Raw genomic sequence first — 27,297 nt, forward strand, 5'->3', positions numbered from 1 at the left:
TAAGGAGTTAAGACACATAAAAGAAGATGCACTAGTTAAATGCTTTAATAAAGAAAATGGAATATATAATTAACTTATCAATGTATGCTTTCCAGGTTCCACAAGCTGACTCGAATTGGGTCAACAAATGCCAGAATGAAAAGAAAAAAAAAAAAAATATATCAAATCAACTGACAAATTTTGGCACATAATTAATTATAACTTTGTTTCCAGTCCCCTATTTTTATGATTTAAAAAGCAATCATTACATAACCTATTAACAGTTCAAACTAAGACACCCAAAAAACGTAATATAAAATGCAATTTATGAATGTGCTTTAATAATAAGTAAATACAAGTTTTCCAAGCATTTGCTACCATGATTTTAAATTAAGTGGTTAAGCCTAACTATAAAATATTTATTTTAAAAAAAGTACAAAAGAGAGTGTGTGTTATAAAGTAGAAGAAACAACTGCACTCGAGCTTGACTTAAGTAAAGTGCAAAACGTAAATGTGAAATATTGACTGCAAAACTGCACTGAGTTTGGGATAAGTGAAACATTTTCAGCATATAATTAGTGTGACATAGATTGGCCATCGAATATAAACTATTTCAAGTCTGAAGAATGTCACATGAAAAGACACACCGCAGGGTATCCATGTGCCCGTTACATAAAGTCTTAAACGGTGATTTGGGTTTTCTTTTTGATGCATTTTCACAGGCTGGCTGTCCTGCAGGAGGCAATTAAATGACGTCAGGAGTACTCAGTGGAAATATTCTAGCGTACGTCTTGGTCATCCCGGTATAATGTTTATGCCTCTCATGACTTTCACCTTTGCTTTCACTTCAACAAGTCTTTGGTCGTCAGTTTGCAAAGTCTTTCATTGAGTATAATGGGTCCACCAGCTTGTTGTGCACATGCATTAACCCTAAAAAAAAAAAAAAGACAGCAGATGACAAGAAACTGCGCCACAAAATGTTTTAAACAGTATTTGGTAACAAACATATGGTAAACAAGAAAAGCATTTGTATTTCATGGATTAACTTAGTATTTTAGTGTTGAAGATACGTACAAATCTGATGAGATCAGAAGGAACCAATTACCTAGCAATATGGACGTGTATCTACAATTACGCGTGAAGAAAAGTTTTCCAGTATTTGTTGCATGTCCACTTCACTCAAAATCAGTTTTCAGATATTGTTGCATTGTCGCTGTAGAACTTGCATTAAACAACTGCCTTTTATCAAACTTACTTTGCTATGACCGCCAATGCAGCACTGCTCTCTGACGAACACAAAGCCCTGATGTAAAGCTGTGCAGCGATTGAAACTACCACAGAGTAGGGCACATTTCTCTTGCAAATTAGCTGTAGATGAGCCAACTGCCCATTCCCCATTAGCTGACCCAGCTGTGTCACACAACAGACAATTAAGTATTTGACTTTTTTTTTTGTTTTAAATAAACTGACTGAACTTTATCTAAAATTACAGCACACAGATGTGTTCATAAAGCACAGGGAGACTGAGTACACTGCACTCATCACCATCAAAAATCATCCTCGCAATATACTATACATAATGTACTAGAAACTCTGCTGTATCCCCTTCTGACCCAGACCTTTCAGCAAGGAAACCGTCCAGAGCTTTTTTAACTCACTGTAAACTGTGGGAAAGTACAAGGCAACTGTGGTTATGGCTGCACTATCAAAACCAAGCATCTTAACAGGAACTTAACAAAGGAACAAATGGCTTTAATTGGATAATCAGAGTCAATTCAACTGATGGCATGTCAAGGGAAGTTATCTGTGTGCATGCGCTAGAATGTGATTGGTCAAATCTGAACACAGTAAGAGTGCCCTTCAGAAATGATGTACAGGCTACTGCAAACAAGGCATGGAAAGATTCCTTTTTAAATAAAAATGTGTATTTTTCACATAGCTAATGTTAGTTACAAATAATTAAAAACACTCTCACATAATTTATCTTAATTAACATCAAAAATGATTACACCTTTGATATACACTCTACATACAGTTAGGTCTATAAATATTTTGGACAGAGACCACTTTTTTCTAATTTTGGTTCTGTACATTACCACAATGAATTTTAAATGAAACAACTCAGATGCAGTTGAAGTGCAGACTTTCAGCTTTAATTCAGTGGGGTGAACAAAACGATTGCATAAAAATGTAAGGCAACTAAAGCATTTTTTTAACACAATCCCTTCATTTCAGGGGCTCAAAAGTAATTGGACAAATTAAACAACTGGAAATAAAATGTTCATTTCTAATACTTGGTTGAAAACCCTTTGTTGGCAATGACAGCCTGAAGTCTTGAACTCATGGACATCACCAGATGCTGAGTTTCCTCCTTTTTAATGCTCTGCCAGGCCTTTACTGCAGCGGCTTTCAGTTGCTGTTTGTTTGTGGGCCTTTCTGTCCAAAGTTTAGGCTTTAACAAGTGAAATGCATGCTCAATTGGGTTAAGATCAGGCGACTGACTTGGCCATTCAAGAATTTTCCACTTCTTTGCTTTAATAAACTCCTGGGTTGCTTTGGCTGTATGTTTAGGGTCATTGGGCGACGTTTCATGATGGACAATCAATTTGACTGCATTTAGCTGGATTTGAGCAGACAGTACGTCTCTGAACACCTCAGAATTCATTCGGCTGCTTCTGTCCTGTGTCACATCATCAATAAACACTAGTGTCCCAGTGCCACTGGCAGCCATGCACGCCCAAGCCATCACACTGCCTCCACCGTGTTTTACAGATGATGTGGTATGCTTTGGATAATGAGCTGTTCCACGCCTTCTCCATACTTTTTTCTTGCCATCATTCTGGTAGAGGTTGATCTTGGTTTCATCTGTCCAAAGAATGTTTTTCCAGAACTGTGCTGGCTTTTTTAGATGTTCTTTAGCAAGGTCCAATCTAGCCTTTCTATTCTTGAGGCTTATGAGTGGCTTGCACCTTGCAGTGCACCCTCTGTATTTACTTTCATGCAGTCTTCTCTTTATGGTAGACTTGGATATCGATACACCTACCCCCTGGAGAGTGTTGTTCACTTGGTGGACTGTTGTGAAGGGTTTTCTCTTCACCATGGAAATGATTCTGTGATCATCCACCACTGTTGTCTTCCGTGGACATCCAGGTCTTGTTGCGGAGTTCACCAGTGCTTGCTTTCTTTCTCAGGATGTACCAAACTGTAGATTTTGCCACTCGTAATATTGTAGCAATTTCTCAGATGGGTTTTTTCTGTTTTCGCAGCTTAAGGATGGCTTCTTTCACCTGCATGGAGAGCTCCTTTGACCGCATGTTGCCTGTTCACAGCAAAATCTTCCACATGCAAGCACCACACCTCAAATCAACTCCAGGCCTTTTATCTGCTTAATTGATAATGACATAACGATGGACTTGCCCACACCTGCCCATGAAATAGCCTTTGAGTCAATTGTCCAATTACTTTTGAGCCCCTAAAATGCAATCGTTTTGTTCACCCCACTGAATTAAAGCTGAAAGTCTGCACTTCAACTGCATCTGAGTTGCTTCATTTAAAATTCATTGTGGTAATGTACAGAACCAAAATTAGAAAAAAGTTGTCTCTGTCCAAATATTTATGGACCTAACTGTACACTATCATTACATACAGTATTTAGAGTTTACAAATGTTACAATATAAAAGTAGTTTGTCACTCATGGACTATACATACATCCTTTTTCTGTAGGAGTTTTGTGCAGTTCTGGGTTGCACTATGCATTGCAATTGCTGCATCTGTGGAAGATTGCTTGTCTGTTACGAGAGCAACTACAGTCTCACAGGGCTGCAGTGGAATGTTGCAGAAGCAACTCCGAACCAATCGCAGTCACACTCTAAGTGCCTGTCGTGGAGGGGTGAGGAACATTATAAATGCAGGGAACAGTATTACTTGGCCACGACCCTGCCTGTCTGCTGTGTCTGTGTATAGGAGAGAGGTAGCTCCCGCTACAATAAATAACTATGTTGTTCCTGTTTCAAGTTGAATAAAGCTGGTTTTGCTAAAGTAGTGAGACTCAGCCTCGTGTTTTGGGGTGCAAGACAGTGACTCACGCATCAAATGGTGCCAGAAGTGGGGTCCTTACACCAAAGGATCCCCAAGAAATACGGCAACCCTACCCCCCAACCCCCCGAAATTGTACTGGTCTCAAAACTGGATGGGTTCAGTTCTGTATTGATTTTAGGCATTTGAATAAGATTTCCAAGTTTGATGCTTGGGCAGGCATCATATATCTCCACCCTAGACCTCACGAAGGGTTATTGGCAGGTCCCCTTGGAGAAGTCTAGCTGTGAGAAGTCCGTGTTCACCACTCCATGGTGCACTGTTAACTTTTCAGCGAATGATGGACCAGACACTGCATTCCCATCCAACGTACTTGGGTGCCTATCTTGACGATTGGGAATCTCATCTTGTCTGCTTTCGGGCAGAGCTTGACAGTTTGCAGCTGGTGGGGCGGACTGCCAAACCCTAAGACATGCAAGCTGGGTATGTCGGAAACGCATTATCTGGGATATTCCATAGGGAAGGGTTTGCTCAAACCTCAAATGGATACGGTTGTGCCTTCTTAGGGCTCGTGGGGTACTACAGGTGGTTCATTCCCAATTTTGCACATCAGGTCGCCCTCCTCACTGACTTGACAAAAAGCAGAAGGCTTTGTAGTGTTGTCCAAAAAAAATGTAAACCTACCTTTAAAATACTTCACTGTCTTTACTCGCAGCTCTAAAGTTGCATCTTCATCACAGACAAAAATTGTACGAGGGTGTTGTTGGAATGCTGAAACTGTCCACATGTGATTCACTCCCTCTTCAATTGCCTTGTACAAAGCAAAGGCTTTATGTGCTCCTGTGATCAGAATCATTACCTAGTGGAAAGCCAGAAAATATCAAAAGGCAGGTATGAGTACAGTATGTGTCAAAATGATCACTATATTTACATACAATATTGCCCATTTCAAAAACTTCGACATTCCAAAACAAAGAAAATCTGCTGCACACAGACTCCTACAATTTATCTTCTCATTTTTGGTTGCAGTAAACTAGTTCAGGTACTTTTACTAGCATATGGTTTGTGGCAGTCCAAATGACATGACAGTGTCCGAATGAAATTAAGAAATACGAACATATATAAACTTTTGAATAACAACAAGATATACAATGCTTAAACTAAAATTACTTTTTAAAAACAAATACTGAGAATTAAGTCAATCAAAAGGCATATGGGGCACACACACACACACTTTTGGAGGTTACTGTATGCGGTTACTCAGGTCATTATGCTACAGCTATATTTACATGAAGCTTAATAATCCAGTGAAAACTGCTCTAACTGCACACTTGGAATAAAACATGGACATATTATAATTCTGCATTGTTTGGGACACTTTATCAGACAAAGGACAATCTAAATTACGTTTCAACCAATAATGAAAGAGATGACTAATACAGTACGTAATTATCTGAATCAGATTTATCTGTTAAAACTTTTTCCTTCCATAAGCCCCAGGAGCAGTAAAGCAGAACACAATTTCATGCTGACAGACATGGTCCCCAACCATTTCTCACATTTCTGTCTTTCATTTAAAATATACAGTATTCAGACATAGTACTGTTACATCTTGCCTGAAGAAGGGGCCTGAGTTGCCTCAAAAGCTTGCATATTGTAATTTTTTAAATTAGCCAACAAAAGGTTTCATTTTGCTTCTCACTACATTCATAATGGCTAACATGGTATAACACACTAGTACTACAAACATAATGTGTAAGTCTTGAGCATCCTTTTACATAGATGTTTATTTTTTGTCTTCTGAATTAATATGTCAGTAGAGAAGACCAAATTTTCCAAAAAAATCACAAATTACAGTGAATTTATATTATATATAACTAAAACTTGGATGCTACATCAAAATCAGTAAGTATCCGCTAAGAAAAGTCATTTAGATTTATCAATATTTAGAAGTAAGACCCTACCTCCCCACAATAAAAAAAAAACCTAAATACAGTGGAACCTCGGTTTACGGGTAACTTGGTTTACAAGTGTGTTGCAAGATGAGCTAAAACTTTTAATAAATTTTGACTTGAGAAACGAGTGAGGTCTTGCAATACGAGTAGTATGTATACGCTTTGTCTGCTGAGCATCATGTGATCACAACTGAGCTGATGGTTCTTCTCTCCTTCTCTCGCTGCGGGATTGTGGTCAATCGTCTCCTATTCTCAGACGGAGTCGGCGTGCCTCACTCATATAGTCAACATCCGTACGAGCATATACTGTTTACTACAGCATTGTGACTGTGTGTGTGTGTGTGTGTGTGCGCGCGCGCGCATGTCTGCTCTGACGTGCGAGTCCCTGTCTTGCACTTCAAAACACGTAGCCGAGTCTCAGTACTTTAGCAGCACCAGCTCTATTCAGCTTGAAACAGCAACAGTGCGGTTATCTATCGTAGCGGGATCTGCCACTCTCATATACACAGACACAGCAGTCAGGCAGGGTCGTGGCCAAGTAGTACTGTGCCCTGCTCATTTATAACGTTCTTTGTTTCTTGTATCACCCATCGACGGCAGGTGCTTATAGCATGTCCGCGATCTTTTCGGATTCGCTTTTACAGGTCCTCCCGTAGGGTGGAATCCCACAAGAGTTTAGAAACTCACTCACACCAGCCATGATTCTTTTCAAAGGTGAAGTGCAGGTTAATTTGTTTTATGTATTTTTACTTTATATTTTGTATTAATCATTTTTATATGAATAGTTTTGGGTTGTAGAACGAATCATCTGAGTTTCCATTATTTCTTATGGGGAAATTCACTTTGATATACGAGGGCTTTGGACTGCGAGCATGTTTCCAGAACGAATTATGCTCACAAACCGAGGTTCCACTGTACTACAAAATCTCCAAAATGGTTTGACAGATTTGAATGAAATTTGGTGACTTTTTTATTTTAAATTTGTGGATACATTTTTTTAGGTTCAATATTTATTAATGTTTTGTAATGTAATGTATATGCGCTGCACTGAGAGTGCAGGAACACTGGAGTGAGCCAGAGGGATTAATGGAATTGTGCTCTGGGGTTGGAATTGTGGAGAAGGGTGGAGAGACATCCATGGCATCCTCTATGGCCAGGACACTGGAGAGGGCCACAGAAGCCCGTGGCATGCTCTGGGATCTGAAAACCGGAAAGGGTTAGAGACATTTGCAATGTGGTCCAAGGCCAAACTAGAGCTAAGTGGTAACTTTCCTTCCCTTAATAGAAGGTAACTTCTCGATGTAAATAATTTTCAGCCCATTTCAGTCTTCCCCGTGTTTTCATTTATAACATATAACATTATTTCTGCTGATTACCCATTTCAATTAAAAAAAAAAAAAGGCAGTGATGTTTTCTGCATTTGTAATTGTGTATTGCATGTTTAAGAGTAAGAAGCTTCAATGACCTAAAATTCATATTATTTGACTGAAACTTTTATCCAAGGCAACAAACCATTTGAGATACAATTGGTTACATTTCATTTGGTTTTCAGATTGGAGCACAGGCAGGTGAAGTAACTAGCATATAGTCACACAGTGTCACTAGCAGGTTTTAAACCCACAACCTCAGGATTTGAAGTCCTAGTTCCAAAGCATTAACCACTACAACTTACTGCCTGTCAATAATATTAGCCCTTGGTTTAAAAAAAAAAAAAAAGGAAAAAAAAGTAATACTTCTGATACACGTGATTAACCAACGCCCATGGTCTTAGGAAATTTCCCGAGCAAAGCTAGATAACATAACGCTAGTGTAGCGTATTAAGCAACACACCATATTTCTGCTAAAATTTTGATTTCTTTGTAGATACAGAGCCTAGTACATGATTAAACAAATATATAACAAAGAATTGGCAATGGTCAGTGATATAATAAGCTGATCTGATCCAAACCGATTACTTCTGTTTCAGCTAATCAAACTGGGCGAAGGAAAACCAACTTGTGAATTTCCCATCGGGATTAATAAAGTATCTATCTATCTATCTATCTATCTATCTATCTATCTATCTATCTAAAAGGTTAGAGTGTAGCAGATGTATACAGTTTAACCTTCAAGTCATTAATTTTTGACCATGACAAGATGTACAGTCCAAGCCCTTCTGAAGAAGCACAAGGAAACGGGCAAGGTTCAGGACAAGAATAACAGTGGTCAGCCATGGAAACTGAATGCTGCAGACCAGAGTAACATGACACTGAAATCCCTTCCAAATCGGAAGCGGTTTAGCACTGCTATCAGCTCTGAAATTACTGTAAGGATGCTCCCATCAGGTTTTTTTTTTTTTTTAGGGCCAATACTGATCACATGTATCATGTTACTGAATTGATCAATTCTGTTTTTTTTTAATCTCTTTGTACACAAAACACAAAAACATGTACACAAGCCCTGCATAACCAGGCAAGGAGAAACCTTATTTCCACATTAAGATGTTACTGTTCACTTTTTATTAATAAAATGAATTTATGTGACTTATTGTCCAGTGAGCAAAAATAAAATAAAATTCCCTTAAAAATACATACTTTTACTAATAAAACACAGAGAAAATATTTATCCATAAAACATGCATTAAAGAAAATAAATTGCTTCTCATAAATTACAAGCTGTCATAATGTTCAATTCCTTCAGTAATGTACTTATCCTAAAGAAAGCTTAATTAAATAAAAAAAGTAGTTTTTACCTTTTGTCTAAATATATATATTTTTTTTCCCTCACACATTAATTCAATTAAATGATATTGGGCAGTTAACTGCTTAAATGTAAATATGCATGCAGCTACAGGTTTTAATAATTTTTTAATCATTAATTGTACTACGTCTTTTTTTTTGCTCTTAAAATACACATTATATTTACACAGGGTTTTTTTTCCCATCACATGTACAAGCTAGACGTTCCTAATTCTTGACATGTAATTATAAATATGGATTGCCATTTTAATTATGCAGTACTTTTTTCTTACCAAACTTACACTGTATGAGACACACAAACAAACAATAAACATAGTACAAACGTTTAAAAAAGCCACAAATGTATCAAATGTTCATTAACATGTGTATCAAGAAGATGGGAGGCTGACATGCCTAATAAGTTTAAAAGTTCACAAATTTTATTGTTTACTAAGCAGCAATTTCAAATTCTTCCTTTTTTTCTTTTTTCTTTAAAATGTAAGCTGCTGTACTTAACACGAGCTAGCTCACTGTGCAACCTAGCTGTTCTCACCATTTACCTAATTTGCACAAGATGACTCTTCAGATTCCTTTTTCTCCATTTATTACTCCACTTACTTTACCAGAGGGAATAATAGCCTTTAAATTAAAGTCTGCCTTACTGCTCTCTGCTTACAGGAGTTTTGCAGCAAAAAAAAAAAAAAAAACCAACAACATCTGCAAGCTCAACTACTGTAGTACTTTCCGTAAAGGAGCACTACAACAAAATTACCATAAAGAAAAACACACACTATATAAAATGTATTACTGTAATGCATAGATATAAAATGGAATTTAAAAATGAACAGTGCACCCATTCATTTTCTGAATGATACTATATATGAAAAAAAAATGCAGAGGAGAAAACATCCAGTGGAAAAGTGAATTATGAAAACCGGTAAGTGCAAGATTTTGCCCAAAGTCATCTACTCCATCTTATGGAAGAAAAAGATATTTCAATGCAAACTAAAGCAAAATAAAATGAGTGTGAAAGAATTTGCATGACAACTTCCAGTGTGTAATAGTTTATATATGCATCTCAGTAAGACAAAATGAATCAGAATGCTTCATAGTAATACACAGGTGTTTAATAAAATGCTGCTTGTCAAATGGGGCTGCTAAGAGATAGAGTAGGGGTCCTGTAAGTTGCTCCTACTTCTTATATATATTGTCACATGCATGTGCATGGGGAGCAGCTTAAAAGCTGAGATAATAGTAACTTCCCGCTGGAACAACAGTCCATCTGCCTAGACTCACCTCTTCCTGCCAGGAGTCCATATTTCTGATAGCTCTGCCCTCTTGTGGAAGTTTATGCCAGAGACTTATGTCTACATGATGTTTATTTGCTTTTTCAACACATTTTTTAACCCACGTTTTATTTGATTATACAGAGTTAGCCTTCAGGTGCCCCAAAACTTTATCTTTGTCTCATACATTACAATATATGTGTGCACTGTATACTTGGTAGAAAATGAGGTTAACCAAGTGTATTTACCTCTCTGGCATCCATAACTGTTCCGACACCTACTGTAAGAGCCATTGTTGGAACCTTTGACAAGTCATTACCAAAGAATCTAGCATTAGCCACAATGGTATCCTTTGCCAATGTTTTGACCCTTGTTCTGGAAACCAAACTGGAGCCTGGCTCATTGAAAGCAATGTGACCATCAGGGCCAATACCTGAAAGTAATATAAATGGGATGAGTTTACCATTCTTTAAAAACATAGTTATCAAACTCAGGCCTTCTCAGAAATGGAACTTAAAATTTCATTTGAAACAACAAGATCCAGCAAATGAGCAGCAGACAAAAAAAGAAAAAAAAGTACAGTTTAATAAAGAGTTTAATTTTCACTTACTACAATCTACATATTTTTCCAGAATTGCATATAAAGTATATCAACACCTTTAAACAAATCTACAAGAAGATTTAAAAAAAAAAAATAGTGGTAATTTAGCACATACTAAATATTCTGCCCACAGAACAATAGTGTCATGATGAGCATAAGAGGATTATCAACACCAACATGTACCTCATCATACTATAAAGACACTAAGGTGATGAAGGTGGCTGGATGGCCACAGTCATCCAAAATATGATGTTGCTTATTCTAAAAGATTGTGGAACCAGGGAGGTTTGCTTTCCTTAGGAAAACTTTCAACTCGATTATTTACTTTTCCTCTCCAATACTTCCACTTCCATTATATTCTGCTACTTTATATACAATGTTTCCTGTATTTCGGAATCTCTGCATACACTCAATGCCTGTTATTTGGAGGTTCTGCTTTGACACTTAATTCCTTTTCAGTATTACCTGAACAACAACTATGGTCAAATCCATCCATCCATCCATTTTCCAACCCGCTGAATCCGAACACAGGGTCAAGGGGGTCTGCTGGAGCCAATCCCAGCCAACACAGGGCACAAGGCAGGGAACCAATCCTGGGCAGGGTGCCAACCCACCGCAGGACACACACAAACACACCCACACACCAAGCACACACTAGGGCCAATTTAGAATCGCCAATCCACCTAACCTGCATGTCTTTGGACTGTGGGAGGAAACCGGAGCGCCCGGAGGAAACCCACGCAGACACGGGGAGAACATGTAAACTCCACGCAGGGAGGACCCGGGAAGTGAACCCTGGTCCCCAGGTCTCCCAACTGCGAGGCAGCAGCGCTACCCACTGCGCCACCGTGCCATGGTCAAATCCTCTACAGGAAATGCTTTACAGAGCTCCTCTGTGACTTTTTGCACTTGCACTGTTTGTTGGGCTAGCCACAAGAAAATTAGGTTGAGACCTATGCAGAACTCTGGTCTCAAGGGGTGAGGATTTCTGATGTGTATTTAACATTGAACTTTTATTGATAAAGAAGAAAAATATATTGTATTTAAAGAATAAGTATTTTTCAAGTGGAAGTTGCTTTTCACAATCATAGATTAGTATGACAGAAGCATACTATGAAGTATATTTTATAAAAATTGTGAGAAAAAAAAAAAGGAACTAGCCCATTAATGCATTTCATAATGAAGCCAGTGGGTACTGAGGTCCTTTTGTAAAGAAATACCTTACAATTTACTAAATATGCCCAACTTTTAATTAGCAAAGGTTACAATTAAAAAATTGTGCCTTTCTCATTTCTTAGGCATGCTTGTGAAAACTAAAATAACCCAGAAGATTCAATAACAGTTTTGGCAGTGTAGTAGTGAAAACGAGAAATACAGTTTCTTTCTGTGTTTATGTTCATGTTTTGATATTTAAAGGTTTCTGAAACACATAATAACATTTTCTTTTTGACAAAAATTCAGTGACTTTGGCTCATTTTTCTGGGGGTAAACGTAACACTAAGGAGGCCAACAGCACCTGACCAATTGGAACATTTAATAATTCATCATGACAAAAACATGCTAGTGGTCCTCTTAATTACATTGTGCATCTCCCAATGAAGGAGTCTGCATGTTCTCCCCGTGTCTGCGTGGGTTTCCTCCCACAGTCCAAAGACATGCAGGTGCATTGGCGATTCTAAATTGTCCCTAGTGTGTGCTTGATGTGTGTGTGTGTGTGCCCTGCGGTGGGCTAGCGCCCTGCCCGGAGTTTGTCTCCTGCCTTGCGCCCTGTGTTGGCTGGGATTGGCTCTAGCAGACTCCCCCGTGACCCTGTAGTTAGGATATAGCGGGTTGGATAATGGATGGATGGATTCCCAATGAAACATGCAAATAAACCCCAAAAATGTTTAAATGCACATTTGAACAAGTAAATGATTCAAATATGAGACCAGTTATCAATCTGTTAATTTATCAATTCTTTTGCAATCTCCTAAACAATTCCAGGTTGTAGGGAACCAGTGTCTATCCCAGCAACACTGGGGATAAGGCAGAAAACAAATGAAAACTGGACAAATATTACAGTTTTAATTATGGGTTCAGATGGCAGACTTAGAAGTTTGTGCAGCTCTTGTGAGTGAATAATGAAAATATAAACATTTTATTGGGCATTTTCATTTACTGGCAAAGTACTGTACTCAAATAAACAGTAATGATTTTGAGTTTGCTGGAGTGTAGCTATTTTGAGTTTTGACTCACAGTCCAAACCAAAATCTATTTAGACATAACTTATTTATGTTTGGCTAGAAATTAAAACAGGACAAATGTCTTGATGTTTTGGCAGTTATGATGCCAAAACCAAAGCCAATTTTCGATTTGCTCCTAGCACCAGATTACCTTCTACTGCCCCTTAAATTACGAGATTATGTTCAAACACAGAAAATGGTATGTAGTGTGAAATACATTCACAGGTTTTATTGTTCCTGTTGTTAGGTACCCTACTTTCAAATTCATCTCGGCAACTGATTGACAAACAAAATTCTATTTTACTTACCACCAACAAACAGATCAATACCCCCTGCTTTACTAATTTTTTCTTCAAATGCTTCACATTCTGCTTCAAGATCCGTTGCATTTCCATCAAGAATATGGGCATTGGCAGGGTCAATATCAGTATGTTTGAAAAAATTGTTGAACATGTATGAGTGGTAGCTTTCTGGGTGATCTCTTGGTAATCCTGTAAAGAAAAAAAAATGTTATTCAGCTTCACAACAAAATTAAAGAAAAACTATTTCAATTAGAAATGTATAAAAAAAAAAACAATATTTAGTAGGGCTTCTATTGATTTTAAAGTTAAAAGTAAAAAGGAAGCAAATGACCAGCAACAACTCTTTGGAAAGTGCCTCTAAATGACACTCATTTCACTTTAAGAGCTTAATGTGTGCCAAAAAACATTCCCTAAAAGCACCACCCTACAGCCTTCAGCCTGTACTACCTTGGATTCATGCTATTCACACCAAATTCTAAGTCTATCATCAGACCGTTGCAACAGAAATGAAGATTTGTTAAGCCAGGCGTCATTTTTCCCAGTCTTTGTCTAATTTCTGTGATCACATGCCCACTGTAGACTCAACCTCTTTTTGTTAACTGATATGAATGAAATCTGACATGATTTTTCAGCTGCTGCAATGCATCCATTTAAGTCTGGTTTACTGCATGCCGATATTGTAAAGATCAGTTTCTTGAATATATCTGCCTTTCTGTTAGCGTGAACAAATCTGGCCATTCTCTTATGATCGCTTATTAACCAAGTGATTTTGCTCACTGGATTTTTTTTTTTCTTTTCTTAATTGCAGCATTCTCTGTAAACTCTTCAGACTGTAGTGTATGAAAATTCCTTGAATCCAGGTGTTTCCTAAGATGCTGGAAGAATCAAGTTCCACACCAACATTTATAACAACCAAGGCGCTCAGACCATGCATCTTACATATCCTATTATCTGGTCAAACAACAACATATATTCAGAGGCACCTAGAATGGATGTCTGGAGGAGAAGAATATTTGCTTTAATGAGTAGCGTATCAGCAAGAGTGAAAGGGAAGGTCTACAGGACAGTAATGAGACCAGCTATGTTATATGGGTTGGAGACGGTGGCACGGACCACAAAGCAGGAGACAGAGCTGGAGGTAGCAGATTTAAAGATGCTAAGATTTGCACTGGGTGTGACAAGGATGGATAAGATTAGAAAGGAGTACATTAGAGGGTCAGCTCAAGTTGGACAGTTGGCAGACAAAGTCAGAGAGGCGAGATTGCGATGGTTTGGACATGTGCAGAGGAGAGATGCTGGGTATATTGGGAGAAGGATGCTAAGGATAGAGCTGCTAGGGAATAGGAAAAGAGGAAGGCCTAAGCGTACGTTTATGGATGTGGTGAGAGAGGACATGCAGGTGATGGGTGTAGCAGAACAAGATGCAGAGGACAGAAAGATATGGAAGAAGATGATCTGCTGTGGCAACCCCTAACAGGAGCAGCCGAAAGAAGAAGAAGAAGAGTAGCTTTATCTAACAGAGGCCACTGAACACAAAATAAAGTAAGTACAACCCATGAAAATCTAGGTTTTTCAACATACCTGCAGTGCTTAATTTAGCTCCAAAAACTTAAAAGGAACCTTTTCCACCTCACCATGAAGAAAGGGTGCAGGAATGGACTGAGCATGGGTCTACAGACTCCACATCTAGTTTCTTAAATCACCCTGATAGGTAATCTAACTAAACAGTGAGATATTCATCCATTTACTGTTAGGTGGGAATGAGAAGTCAAGAAAAATTACACCTTTTATTGGCTAACTAAAAAGATCACAATATGCAACCTTTCAAGGCAACTCAAGCTCCTTCTTCAGGAAAGATGTAAGGCCTTTATTGAACAGTTTCCTTCAAGAAATAGCATGTCAGACAAAGACCACTGACCTGAAAGCAGTTACTACAAAACCCTTGGTAAATAAAAATGTTTGACAAAAGTGTGCTCTTTATTTTATGGAAGTATTCCAATTAAACTTTCAAATATCATCTAAGAACATCCTAATTTGACAAGTTTAATAAGATTATAAGAGCAAAAGAAACACCTTTACAATAATTAATAATAATAATAATATCCATGCTAGTGCCCGGCTGATAACAAGATTGACATATGAGCAAAGAAGATGGCTAATTACCAATGTACATTGTACCGATATTGCTGGTGTGTTTATTAGCTTTCCTAGAAAAAACATGAATACAAAGAAGTATATGATGTTTTCACATGAACATGTTTTAAAATAACAAACAAGTTAAATAACCGTACCTAATAACACCAACTGTGAAAATTGTGGGGATCTTTAAAAAACAGTGAAAATAGGCATGCTCTTTAAACCTTATCAGTATATTTGCCTAACCCACTTTAACTCTCCATTTGCCTTCCTCTTTCTGAAAGTGGGAGATACTGTTCTTGTTTCAAATAAAACAATTCAAAGTCTCAATAGTTCCAGTTAACCTGTGTGTCTTTGAGGATGAGGAAGGAACACCAGAACACTAAGGGGAACATCTATGAAGCTGTGGAAGAATGTGCCAACTCCATACAGCTAAGAAATGGTTGTAACATTTGAATGGCAAACACTGGACCCGTGAAGTGGCATAGCTAAATTACTAGGTTGCACTGCTGCCCTCAACTTTAAATAAGATACAGATTTTCTAATTGTCTTCTCACCAAGAAACTACAAGAGTAACATACTTATTTACTTTTCTTGCTATAAAAAGTCTGAGCTTTCTGCCTTCTACAGCTGTATGGACCTGTATAAACTTTATATGCTCCAAGATGTGCAGGTAAATGAGTTACACAACTGATCGGAAAATTTTTCTCACAGCAGCACTGGACCTTGATGGAACATATAATATATAAAGAGGGTGACTAACACAAGCTATAATGTTTAAATTTTTTTCCATTACAGCTATGTGTAGAAGCAAAGAACGTCTGCTTTTTAAAGATGTGTAACATCTGAAGAATTCTTTGACATACACTTTGTAGATAGGGAGTTTTGGAGCCCTAGAATTATTTAGCACATAATTGTTATGTTGTTAATGCTCAATTTGTTAGCATCATTTTGAATATCAGTCAAGGGATGTGGATTTTCAAACTAAGGCAGTCTATGCTAGGAAAATAAGCTAATAAATGTGCTTTGCTTTGAAGAGCTTAAATATCAGTGAAATATTGTCAGCACACACACACACACACACGTATCTCAAAGCAGCATTATAATTGCAAAATATTTAAAATAAAAATTATGCATACTCCAATTATGTCTTACTGTATAATTAAAAGTATGATATGGTCAAAATGCCTTGACAGAGTGAAACATTAAATGAAACAAAGTGTCTTATATAAAGGCAAGGACTTGAGGGTTACATCATGTGTCAAACTTGCAGTTAAGTATAAAAAATGCTAATTTTCTAATGAAATGTATTATTTATTACATTAATTTGAAATGTACAGACTCAAACAAAATTCAGTAACTTCTGAAGTATGACTATTTCATCTTCAGTTGATTGATGCAAATTAAAAGCGACTTACCCACATATTCATCCATGTTGAAGGTCTTCACATACTTAAAAGACAAATCACCACTTTTATGGTATTCTATTAGTTTTTTGTAACAGCCCAAAGGAGTGCTTCCTAAAATTAATCAATCATAAAATGAATATTTACATTTACTTGTTTATTACAACATATGGACCAGTTAAAAACTAATGTGAATATTTTGTTTTAGGACCAACAAGCTTCAACAGATCATTAATTTGTGTTTTATCCACAATGCACAAAAAAAAGCACATGCAACTTTACACGTCCTTCAAGTGCTACAAATCTGTAATAGATCCAAGAAAAATCAAGGTTTAATACAATTGACACAATACTGCTGTACAAAAGCACAAGTTAAAAGACGAGACTAAATTTGCAAAGCCAAACATGCAAGCTATATAGCTACACTGATAAAGGGCAAATCACGAAAAGCTAAGATATAATACATTTACTTGAATAATATTTCTCCTTTGAAATAGAGCTGAAATGTGTTCTATATCAGGACAATCTAAATGAAGTATCAGCAGTGATAAATCATACAATTAAAGTTTTAATTTTTAAGTGCATACATAGAAAATCCAAAATGCACCTACTGTCACCTTTCATGGCTCTGTCTGTCTGACTGCCTGCCTGCCTGGCAGCATGAAACAACTCAGATTCCCACTAGACCAATTTTTTTTTTTCTTCAAGGAGATTTGTCAGGAAAAGTTCCAATTTAATTCAAACATCTCAAATAAGCAATGCTTTAAACCTTTTTAAATTTGGAAAACTAAAATCAGTAGCAAAATGAGCAACCTTAAATATTGATTAATTTACAGTTTAAAATTTAACTTGAGAGAGATGATTTTAACTTATTACTCTTTTACTCATAATTAGATTCACTACAGATAGTGGCGAAAGTACAAGTCTTCTCAATTATGACTTGACTAGACTTGAATAAAACCAGTAAGTTAGCATGACTTGCTTGAGAAAATCCTGTAATTTTAACTAAGATAATTAAGACTTCACTTGAAACTTGAAGTTTACTTGTGATTTACATATGAAGGACTTAGTCCTATCTCCACAAGTTATTAAAATGCCAACAGAGTCATGTAATGGGGAACACACAGTCGCATCAGCTGTGTGTGCAAACCTCTTTTACCATCTGTCACACAAACTCACATCTTCAGCTGCTTGAAGTTGTATCAGGTAAATTAAATGATATTTCTACCCTTACATATAATTAATGCAAATGAGGAAAGCAAAAAGTTACTCATCTGGAAATAAAGATTAAACAACTTCTCTAAGCATAGCTCAATAAGTCATTTTGCATACAGTGGATAAACATGTACTCCGCATTTATGTTTCACTAAAACCAACTTCATGACTGTATTATCTGCATATTATGACTGGATATTGGTGTAATATGTTATACTATGTAATGTAATATGAATACTAAGATATCAGCAAAGCAGTATGATGACCTACAGTACAGCAAATTAGCCTGATTTAGATTTTATGTCGACATCAGGTAGATCTTTAAAAAATGTTATGTTTAAGAAATATGAACTACAACTAGCGATAAACCACAAAACAGCCTAACAATACTACAAAAAAATATATTTTCTACATCACTTATGCTGTAAAATGGCATCAATGAAAACTACTGTATATCAGGCACAATAAAGCAATTTTTTTTTTTTTTTAACTACAGTAAATGATATTGTAAAAAGCTCCCAAAAACATGTATTTTATGTTTTCTACCAATACATATATTTACATTATTGACTTATTATTTATGTTTGGATAAATCTCATTGTTGTAATTATACTCAAAAACCAATTATGTGATATTGGTCTCTTTGATTAAGTAAATAAAGAAAAAACTTTAATTAACTAAGTCCCTGCATGTGCCTGAAAATTATACCGTGCATACATTTTCTGTCTTATTTTCCTTTCATAAAATTGGCTGAAGAAAAAAAAACAAGTGTGCCATAAAAGCACAATATAGCAGCTATTTTTTATTATTCTTCTTCCCTAGATGATTCTGAGAAATATCACGTATTCTAAGCAGCCATGGTTTCTGTTCCTTCTTGCACACAGCTGTCACTTTTAGTACATACTAGCCAGATACAGTTTTACAAATGTATTTCTAAAAAGGAAGATTAAATTCACTATTTGCCAGTCTCCAGAACCAGTTGATGTTTGTGTATTTTTGCTGAATGTGATAGACAGATTAGACCTTGTCTATATAGAAGACTAGACTTCAGTACAATCTGTACCAATTGTTATAAAATAAAAGCAACGGATGGTCGCATTTATGTTGTCAGCTTTTCTGTTCTTTTAGAAGAGATGGATGCCACTCCATAGCAATACCATCTATCCATCTATTAATCCATTTATCCAGGGTATAGTCATGGGGCAGCTAGAGCCTATCCCCAACTACCATCGAGCACAAGCAAGGAACAACACCAGCAGAGGGGAAAAAGTCCCTCACAGCATCAACACACACACAGGCACACACAAACTAGGACCAGTTTAACAAAACCAATACACCTAACCTGTATGTCCTTAGACTGCGGGAGGAAACTGGAGCACTTGGAGGAAACTCCAGCATACAGAGAGGGGATATGCAAACTTCATGCAGGGAGCACCCTTTAGTGAACACCAGTCTTCTTACTGAAAGGCAGCAATTCTACCACTGTGTCCATAGCAATACATTTTTGTATGAACACATTTTTATTTTGCAAATGTTCTGTTCTGTGATTTTTTGTTTCAATGAAGGAACAAGCTTCATTTATGCAGAATCAGTTGTGCAAGCTTTGTTCACTATGCACTTATTCTACAAAGGCTAAGAAATGCTCCAACATTTCTTATCTTACATTGAAGGTCAACTCATAAAAAATAATATTGTTTCCAGAATCTATCCAATGCAAAGTCATAAGTTTCATATTCTGTCATCTGAGACCAGTACTTTGTAAAGTAATATTATTACTACAATGACATATTTTCCCTAACCACTGCTTTTATATTTCTTGAATGCAGCAAAAAAAAAAAAAAAAAAAGGTAAAAAGGTCAGCACTCATTATTTTAAACAATACACATATCTTCTTAAAAATGTACAAAATACCAAGAACTTTAGAAGGCAGTTATCTTATGGTAAATAGCTGTAAAGAAAAGCTTAGTCTAATGATGTGTCTGTTATTAAAATATTTTAATCTACACACGTAGATCATTTTTTCAATGCTAGTTTAGCCATAGTATGTCCTTGAAGTGATTATCCTAGCAGTACAATTCACATAGAATATTAAGTTGTTTGCATTTTTTAAAGAACTGATCCAACGAACACAACTCGTCAATAAAATAATTTGCCAAATTAATTTCAATATTTTAAATGCCTCAGTCAATTGAATACATGCATAAAGACTTTACTAGGTAAGATTTTACTTATTCTTCCACAACACGATTAAGGAATGTTGCCGGACAGATAAAAATAAGAGTTTAAAAAAATAAAAGAAAAATATGTTGGATTAAAGTGAAAAAAATCTGCTTAAAGATTTCTATTTTAAGATCCATCTTGTCTACTTAAAGATGGATATTTATAGGTTCATAACTCTAAAGTGATATATTGGCTATGACTAAACCTGCTTATACTTTAAGGTTAAAAGGAGAACATAGTTAAATGGTTTAAAGAAAATGCTTACCAGTAGGCAGTCCTAAAGTAAAATATTTTTGTGGTCCAGGTTGAAACTGGATAATACGGTTACGTATGTATTTCGCAGCCCATTCACTTGCCAGATCATATTCGTCAAGAATTACCAGTCTCATTCTTTCTGGAATTACAAAAACAGAATTTTAAATGTTAACTACAATAATAAAAAGCAACAAATTCTGTACAAAAGTAGTTCCAAACACAGCCGGTTCATTGTATTGCCACCCCTCTGCTGTTACTATAGTATTTACAGTAGCTCATTTTGTGTCAGTTTTGATCATGGATTACTGTCTCAAAAAAAAGCTTTATTTACATAGAACTTAATCCAGTTCACAATGAAATGGCTTATTTCCCAGAAGTAAAAGTCACCAAGCTCCTCTAATTCAATCCCTCTCAGATAACATAAATCAAAAGGTTGAAACAAAAGCAACACATGGCATGTCTCAAGAAACTCGCTTACATTTTAGGTAAAAAGAAACAAGTACAGTTTTTAACAAAAACACATTATGCTACTTGATCTACTTTATGAGATTAATAAAAGAATGCACATACTTCTGTTGAATTAAGAAGATCTATAGAAGAGGCCTCACACCAGCATCACTTCTACATAGTTAATTAATAGTGATACTCAGGTTGCCCACCAATCTAAATCAGTCAATTTTCACTCCAAATGACTTAATCAGTGATTGGTAAATTGATAAATTTCAAGGGCTGATTGTCCCCAACTGCTGTTTAATGCTGATATCGTCATTAAAGCAAATGGAAAATAACTCATAATTTTGATTTCACTTTTATTACAACGCTTTAAAATCCCCACTTTAACTAGCCTAATGTTAGGCAACATACTGTGTCACAGAATTAGTCCCAGTCTTACCTTGCTGCTGGATTGACACATAATGCCTAGAACAGCGAGATTAATTTGGAAAAATTCAGTCCATCTTTATTAAAATATCGCTACTACTGTAAACAAGAGATAAAGTAGACAGACTGCATGGATCCTGACTTGATACTGTGATTATCATGCATGTCTGGGCGAGTTCAAAGGTGCTGACCAGCTTTTTTTCTGAATGCCATGATATTAAATGTACCCTGCCACTGCCCACTGTGTTGTGAATACCTCCAAAATAATAAAACAAGTCTGCCTGATATTTTACTTCATTCACTATTCTCACATTTTCGCGGTCTTACTAACTGAATGGCCATTGTTTGTCTTGATATTTGTCAGGATAGCAACCCATAAAAGCAGCCACAAAAAGGGGCCTAAATCCTTACAGGGCACATGCGATGGCATTGCGCCTCGCTACATCATTAATATTTTTCATTCGCTGGTGACAGTGCAAAGCATGACGTGCTTATGACAGTGTTGCTTAGATTTCGTTAGTAGCGCTCATCTGGTGTCCCACTCTACAAATGTATTGTGATGTGTTTTGCAGATGCATGGACAGAAGTGAGGAATGGGAAGTGGGGCTATGGTGGAGACGAGGAAAACACACTTTTTATGAGGGTACAGAACACGTCTGTAGGAAAAGTTGTGCAACTGGGGTAAGGGATAAGGTGATGCTTTCGCGCCACACAGACTGTGCGGTTTAAACTTAAGTATCTAGCTGTAAGTAGCAGACTTAAAACAAGACAATGGTGCTGATGCTTTCTTTTTATATGGTGCAGCTGCTTGAGATTTTGATGGTTCTTATATTTAAACAACAGTTCTGCTAGAATTTGTCTTTTAAGTTACCACTTGTTCTTGCTCTAGCTGCCACTGCAGCCATTACCATAATAATAAAGTACAAAAAAAAAAAAACAAGTACAAATGTAAATGTTTCTCCAAGCAATGTTAACCTAAGTTCAGATATATTTCAATATTTACTTACTTTTAATTTGATTACCTGAACCTTACTTCTGGGCTAATTTGACAGTCCTAGTAAACAATGTTAACTTTGCAATGCTGGGCAAACTGGCTCACAAATTCTTGTGCATACCAGCCATGAGTTTACCATCAGAGAGAATGTTTAGTGCTGGAGACGATGTAGCCATGTGTCCGAGTTCATGTCTGAAACCAGCAAAGGTTAACATGCCGGTTTTCTTGACATAAAATCTGTAAAGACAGCAATGAATGTTAAGAAGAAGTGGAGATGTCAAGGAAGCAAGTATTATGTCAGACTTCTGTTATTTGGAGTAATTTTAAGATTTTATTTGTTCCGTACTATATCCTATAGTGGCAACCTTTGTGGAAAAACCGTTAAATGCTGGTTATCTACATATCTTTTAATGTGCAATATTTAAATACTTTAGTGGAAATTTACATTCTATTTCTATTATATTTGGTGATCACTTTAGGATAATTATTCTGTGGTTTGTGAATTTGTAAGCTTAATGCTGGATATTAGTAAATAATGTTCTAACAATTACAAATTGTGCAATATTGTATTTAGATGCTGCTCCTGAGCCACAAGTCACATCTTTTGTGACTTTTATGCCTATTAAAAAAATGTAATAAATACGCCATCCTTTAGAATATAAAGCAGTTAGTATTTTCATGGTATTTCTTGCAATAATTCACCACCATGTTTAAATCTAGTACACAGTGAATACAGAACTGAAGGTTGACTTTATAAATTTATCTTGCAAAACAAATCACAATATCTGTCAGAAAAATAACAATCTCTGAAACAATCAGGAGCCTAAACATGTATAGCTTTGTATTCACTTGATAAAATCAATTGCAAATCTTACTGGCAACTAGTGTATGAAAACAAGCACAGACATAATATGGACAAATCATGTGAAGAAGCAATCTAACCACAGAATTATGAATAGGACGGAGGCAAATCAAAGTATGGTGATTTAGACAAGAAAATATTACAATAATCTAGGAATGATGATATACAGTAATCCCTCACTATATCGCGCTTCGCCTTTCGCGGCTTCACTCTATCGCGGATTTTATATGTAAGCATATTTAAATATATATCGCAGATTTTTTGCTGGTTCGCGGATTTCTGCGGACAATGGCTCTTTTAATTTCTGGTACATGCTTCCTCAGATGGTTTGCCCAGTTGATTTCATACAAGGGGCGCTATTGGCAGATGGCTGAGAAGCTACCCAACTTACTTTTCTCTCTCTCTCTCTTGCGCTGACATTCTCTGATCCTGACGTAGGGGGATTGAGCAGGGGGGCTGTTCGCACACCTAGACGATACGGACGCTCGTCTCAAAATGCTGAAAGATTATCTTCACGTTGCTCCCTTCTGTGCAGCTGCTTCGTGAAGCGACATGCTGCACGGTGCTTCGCATACTTAAAAGCACGAAGGGCACGTATTGATTTTTGATTGTTTGTTTTTATCTGTCTCTCTCTCTCTTTTTCTCTGCTCCTGACGGAGGGGGTGTGAGCTGCCGCCTTCAACAGCTTTGTGCCGCGGTGCTTCGCATACTTAAAAGCCAAACAGCCCTATTGATTTGTTTGCTTTTCTCTATCTCTCTGACATTATCTGCTCCTGACGCGCACTCCTTTGAAGAGGAAGATATGTTTGCATTCTTTTAATTGTGAGACGGAACTGTCATCTCTGTCTTGTCATGGAGCACAGTTTAAACTTTTGAAAAAGAGACAAATGTTTGTTTGCAGTGTTTGAATAAAGTTCCTGTCTCTCTACAGCTTCCTGTGTTTCTGTGCAAATCTGTGACCCAAGCATGACAATATAAAAATAACCATATAAACATATGGGTTCTACTTCGCGGATTTTCACCTTTCACGGGGGGGGTCTGGAACGCAACCCCCGTGATGGAGGAGTGATTACTGTACATGGTCTTTTCTATAGACACAAAACAGGAGAGGTACACCTTAAAGGATACTTAAGAAACTGAGACTTAAAAGAGTAAAACTTGCCTGAATTAGCCTCATTTTACAATCAAGGCTTCACCGGGTCCACTTACACAAAGTGTTTCTCCTTAACTCATGGCAGGCATAGATGATTCATGAATATGCATGCACACGATATTGAAGTAGCCCTAAGAAACAATTGTGGGGAGGATCTATCATGGTTCAAAAAGACAGAGAGGGATGTGTAACATCTACATTTGAGTGTCTGTGAATTTAAATAAGAAGCTGATGAGATGTATGGTGTATAATGGTATGCTGTAGCTTGCAAAAGTAAAGAACACAAGTTACAGACTTGCCTCTTCCTTGGAGTTTTTGGTTGTTTTTTATTGATCTAAAATAGAAAAAAACATGTAAACTGACAGAAAGTCTTTCCAGCAACTGAACAAGAAATAATATTTGATGCATGAACCGTAAGAATCCATAACTATACAAAAAGGAAATGTGTCAATTATTAAGAGAAGGGGAGAGAGAGAGACAGAGAGAGGGACAGAGAGAGAGAGAGAGAAGAACTGTGCAGCAAACTACAACAGGCTAATCACATTAATAAATGTATTATGGTTCAGAATCTGTGCACTTCATAATTAAATGTTATTGAATTTCTCAACTTTAAAAAGTTTCTTTAAATTGTCTAGATTAATTTATACTTTTTTGTGAATATCATGCTTAAGGCAAATATGTATTCAGTACCAATGTAAGTGGTGTAAATCACAAGAAATTAAACAAGAACATACTTCAGAAACAAAGAAAAGAAAAGCTGCAGCTTCTGCCACTGGTGGGAACTCGTTCAACTTGGTACTGCACTCGTGATGAAAATTTCACCTGGAATAATATAATGACTGATGGAATAATACACTTATTAAACGTATTTAAAAAGGATTTACCTGTATGGGAATATTATGGAATATTTTGCATTTTATAAGGCCAGCCTCTCATGGGTCTGATGGTTCCGTTATGTACTGCAACTAATATGACTGCTAAGCCTGATGCACACTACCTAGAATCACTGATAAAGCTATAGTGAAGTATAAATGCATTTAGCATAATCTCATAAGCAACTTTTGTTTCATACACTCAAAGACGATTTGATAGCATAAGTGCTACAATGTCTAGAAAACACCACAAAAATGTTAACAACCCATTTTAGTGCAACAAATATTCTGCACACTTCCAGACTTATAGATTACCTTTTCAAGATTCCCTAAACTGTCGACACTGCACAAAAATGGACCAGATGCAAAGAAGCGCAAATTGATTCCATTTGTTCACACAAAAAGGAAATGGATTTTATGTCACTAAATTATTTGGGCAGGTGGTAGCAAATATAATGAAAACAAAAACAGCCCTACAACTGACCCCTGATGCACACCATAACGACTCACTGCTGACTTGGGTTTCCAAATCACAACTCTAGCTATAACAATAAGAAAAATTCAAAGCCATTATATTGGTTGGGAATAATGATCAACTCAATTCAAACATAAAAAGTATACCATGATTATGCTTTAGCAATAGAGGAGGAAAAAAAAAAACAGTGGCTAACTGATACACTCAATTACAGCTTTACTGAAGCAAACAAATACAACACACAATGTCTTATGTACAGTGTGATGTTAAAGCCATTTAAAACAGCCATTTATCATCACCATACACTATATTTAAAAAGCGTTAGAATTACTCTGTGGTGATGGGTAGGTAAACTAAGAAACTTAGATTGGCGGTTTTACACATTTGCAAGATGATAAATGTATTATGTTATGATCGTGTATTTTTTTTTCTAATGGTAAGAATTATTTTCTCCTTTCTAAGGTTTCCTCCTGAAATATTCTTCACAAAACGCTGTAACTATAAATTTCGTGTTGGTTAATTGAAGTCCATCGCTCAGTGCCTGCTGGTCGTTTCCTGTTCACTCTTGTCCTAGATACACTCGACAGGTTCATGTCAAATAGTCACCACTGCACTAATTTTACTGATGCTGGCAATGAGTAAACATATGACAACAGAATTTAATACACAATGTGATCGCTCGATGCACGTTTAAAAAACGCATGCATCTATCACCGTTTAGTACATGTAAAGGAAAACTTTTTTCTTTGTCCAAAACGCAACACACGAAACTTTTCCAGGGGAAAATAAAAGTCCCTCAATAGCATTTACTTGCCTGCAGTAGTCTCTTCCGGCGTTCCGCTCGATGATTAAAGTAGTGGATTGACTAAATTATCTCTCATGTGATCACTGATCATGTGCTTTTTCACGTGTCACGTGCTTGCGCAGGCCATTGATTGGCTCGTTCTTTTTTCTCTCAAGCTGAGTAGAACGTGCTGACTTAGTGACTTGACGGTTTGTAATAATAATAATAATAATTCATTACATTTATATAGCGCTTTTCTCAATACTCAAAGCGCTATCCACACAGGGAGGAACCGGGAAGCGAACCCACAGTCTTCCACAGTCTCCTTACTGTATCATAGCTGATGGAAGGAAAGTGGCCAATTACCACCTAATTTTCGTTATTAAAGTGTAACAGTGAGTTTTTAGTGAAATACAAACGGTTCTCCCCTTAAATGTAAAAACATATTACTCCGTTTATGTTTAACCAGCTGATGTAAAAGATAGCATTAGTAGCGTTAATTCCGTATCATAAACGAACTGCACCGTGGAGAATTATTCGGCGTATATTGTTGAGTTAAATAGATAAAAATAATTTACTGTGTGAATTTAATGTATCTTGTCAGCTGAAGGATTGCATGCATGATGGACACCTCGATGTTATTTTAATTATTTTTTGCAATCGGCGAGTTTAGAGTGGATTTACAGCGGATTTACTTTAAGTAGTCATTTGGTAGGTTCAGTACGCAAATACTTTTCGAGAAAAACACGATTGCTATTTTAAAACGACCGTGGATTTTTTTTTTTTTTTTGGCTCAGTGTATCGAGTATTTCAAATCGTTCGATAAAGAATGCTGGAATCTTTCAGGGAACAAGCACAGCACGAGATGTCAGTCCATGGTAGGGTATACTTGCTCTCCCCCAGATAGTTACACTTGTGCAATTATGTTATGTAATGGAATATCCACAA

At 36.6% G+C, this 27,297-nt stretch overlaps 1 protein-coding gene across 2 annotated transcripts; it reads right to left on the reverse strand.

The window, feature by feature from the left end:
- Positions 1–29: 29 nt before the first annotated feature.
- Positions 30–26,508, reverse strand: gnpda2 (glucosamine-6-phosphate deaminase 2). 2 transcript variants are annotated; one of them, XM_028801920.2, is made up of 7 exons: positions 26,380–26,508; positions 20,341–20,469; positions 16,653–16,754; positions 13,105–13,287; positions 10,222–10,406; positions 4,700–4,874; positions 30–909 (listed from the first exon to the last, which is right to left on the reverse strand). In XM_028801920.2, the coding sequence occupies exons 2-7, from the start codon at positions 20,462–20,464 to the stop codon at positions 845–847; spliced, it is 834 nt and encodes a 277-aa protein (XP_028657753.2). In that variant the 5' UTR covers positions 20,465–20,469; positions 26,380–26,508; the 3' UTR covers positions 30–844. The 2 variants fall into 2 exon arrangements, with proteins under 2 accessions (XP_028657753.2, XP_051784294.1); XM_051928334.1 differs by having other exon boundaries at positions 20,341–20,465; positions 26,376–26,415.
- Between the last annotated feature and the right edge of the window lie 789 nt (positions 26,509–27,297).

This window comes from Erpetoichthys calabaricus, chromosome 5 (assembly GCF_900747795.2).
Source record: "Erpetoichthys calabaricus chromosome 5, fErpCal1.3, whole genome shotgun sequence".
NCBI classification, from domain to species: Eukaryota; Metazoa; Chordata; class Cladistia; order Polypteriformes; family Polypteridae; genus Erpetoichthys; species Erpetoichthys calabaricus.

Coding starts and splice junctions, on each gene's coding strand:
- gnpda2 (XM_028801920.2), bottom strand. CDS start 20,464: ATGAGACTGGTAATTCTTGACGAATATGATCTGGCAAGTGAATGGGCT. Junction 13,288..16,652: donor CAACATGGATGAATATGTGG/GTAAGTCGCTTT, acceptor TTTTCTTTACAG/GATTACCAAGAGATCACCCA. Junction 4,875..10,221: donor CAGTTATGGATGCCAGAGAG/GTAAATACACTT, acceptor GCTTTCCACTAG/GTAATGATTCTGATCACAGG.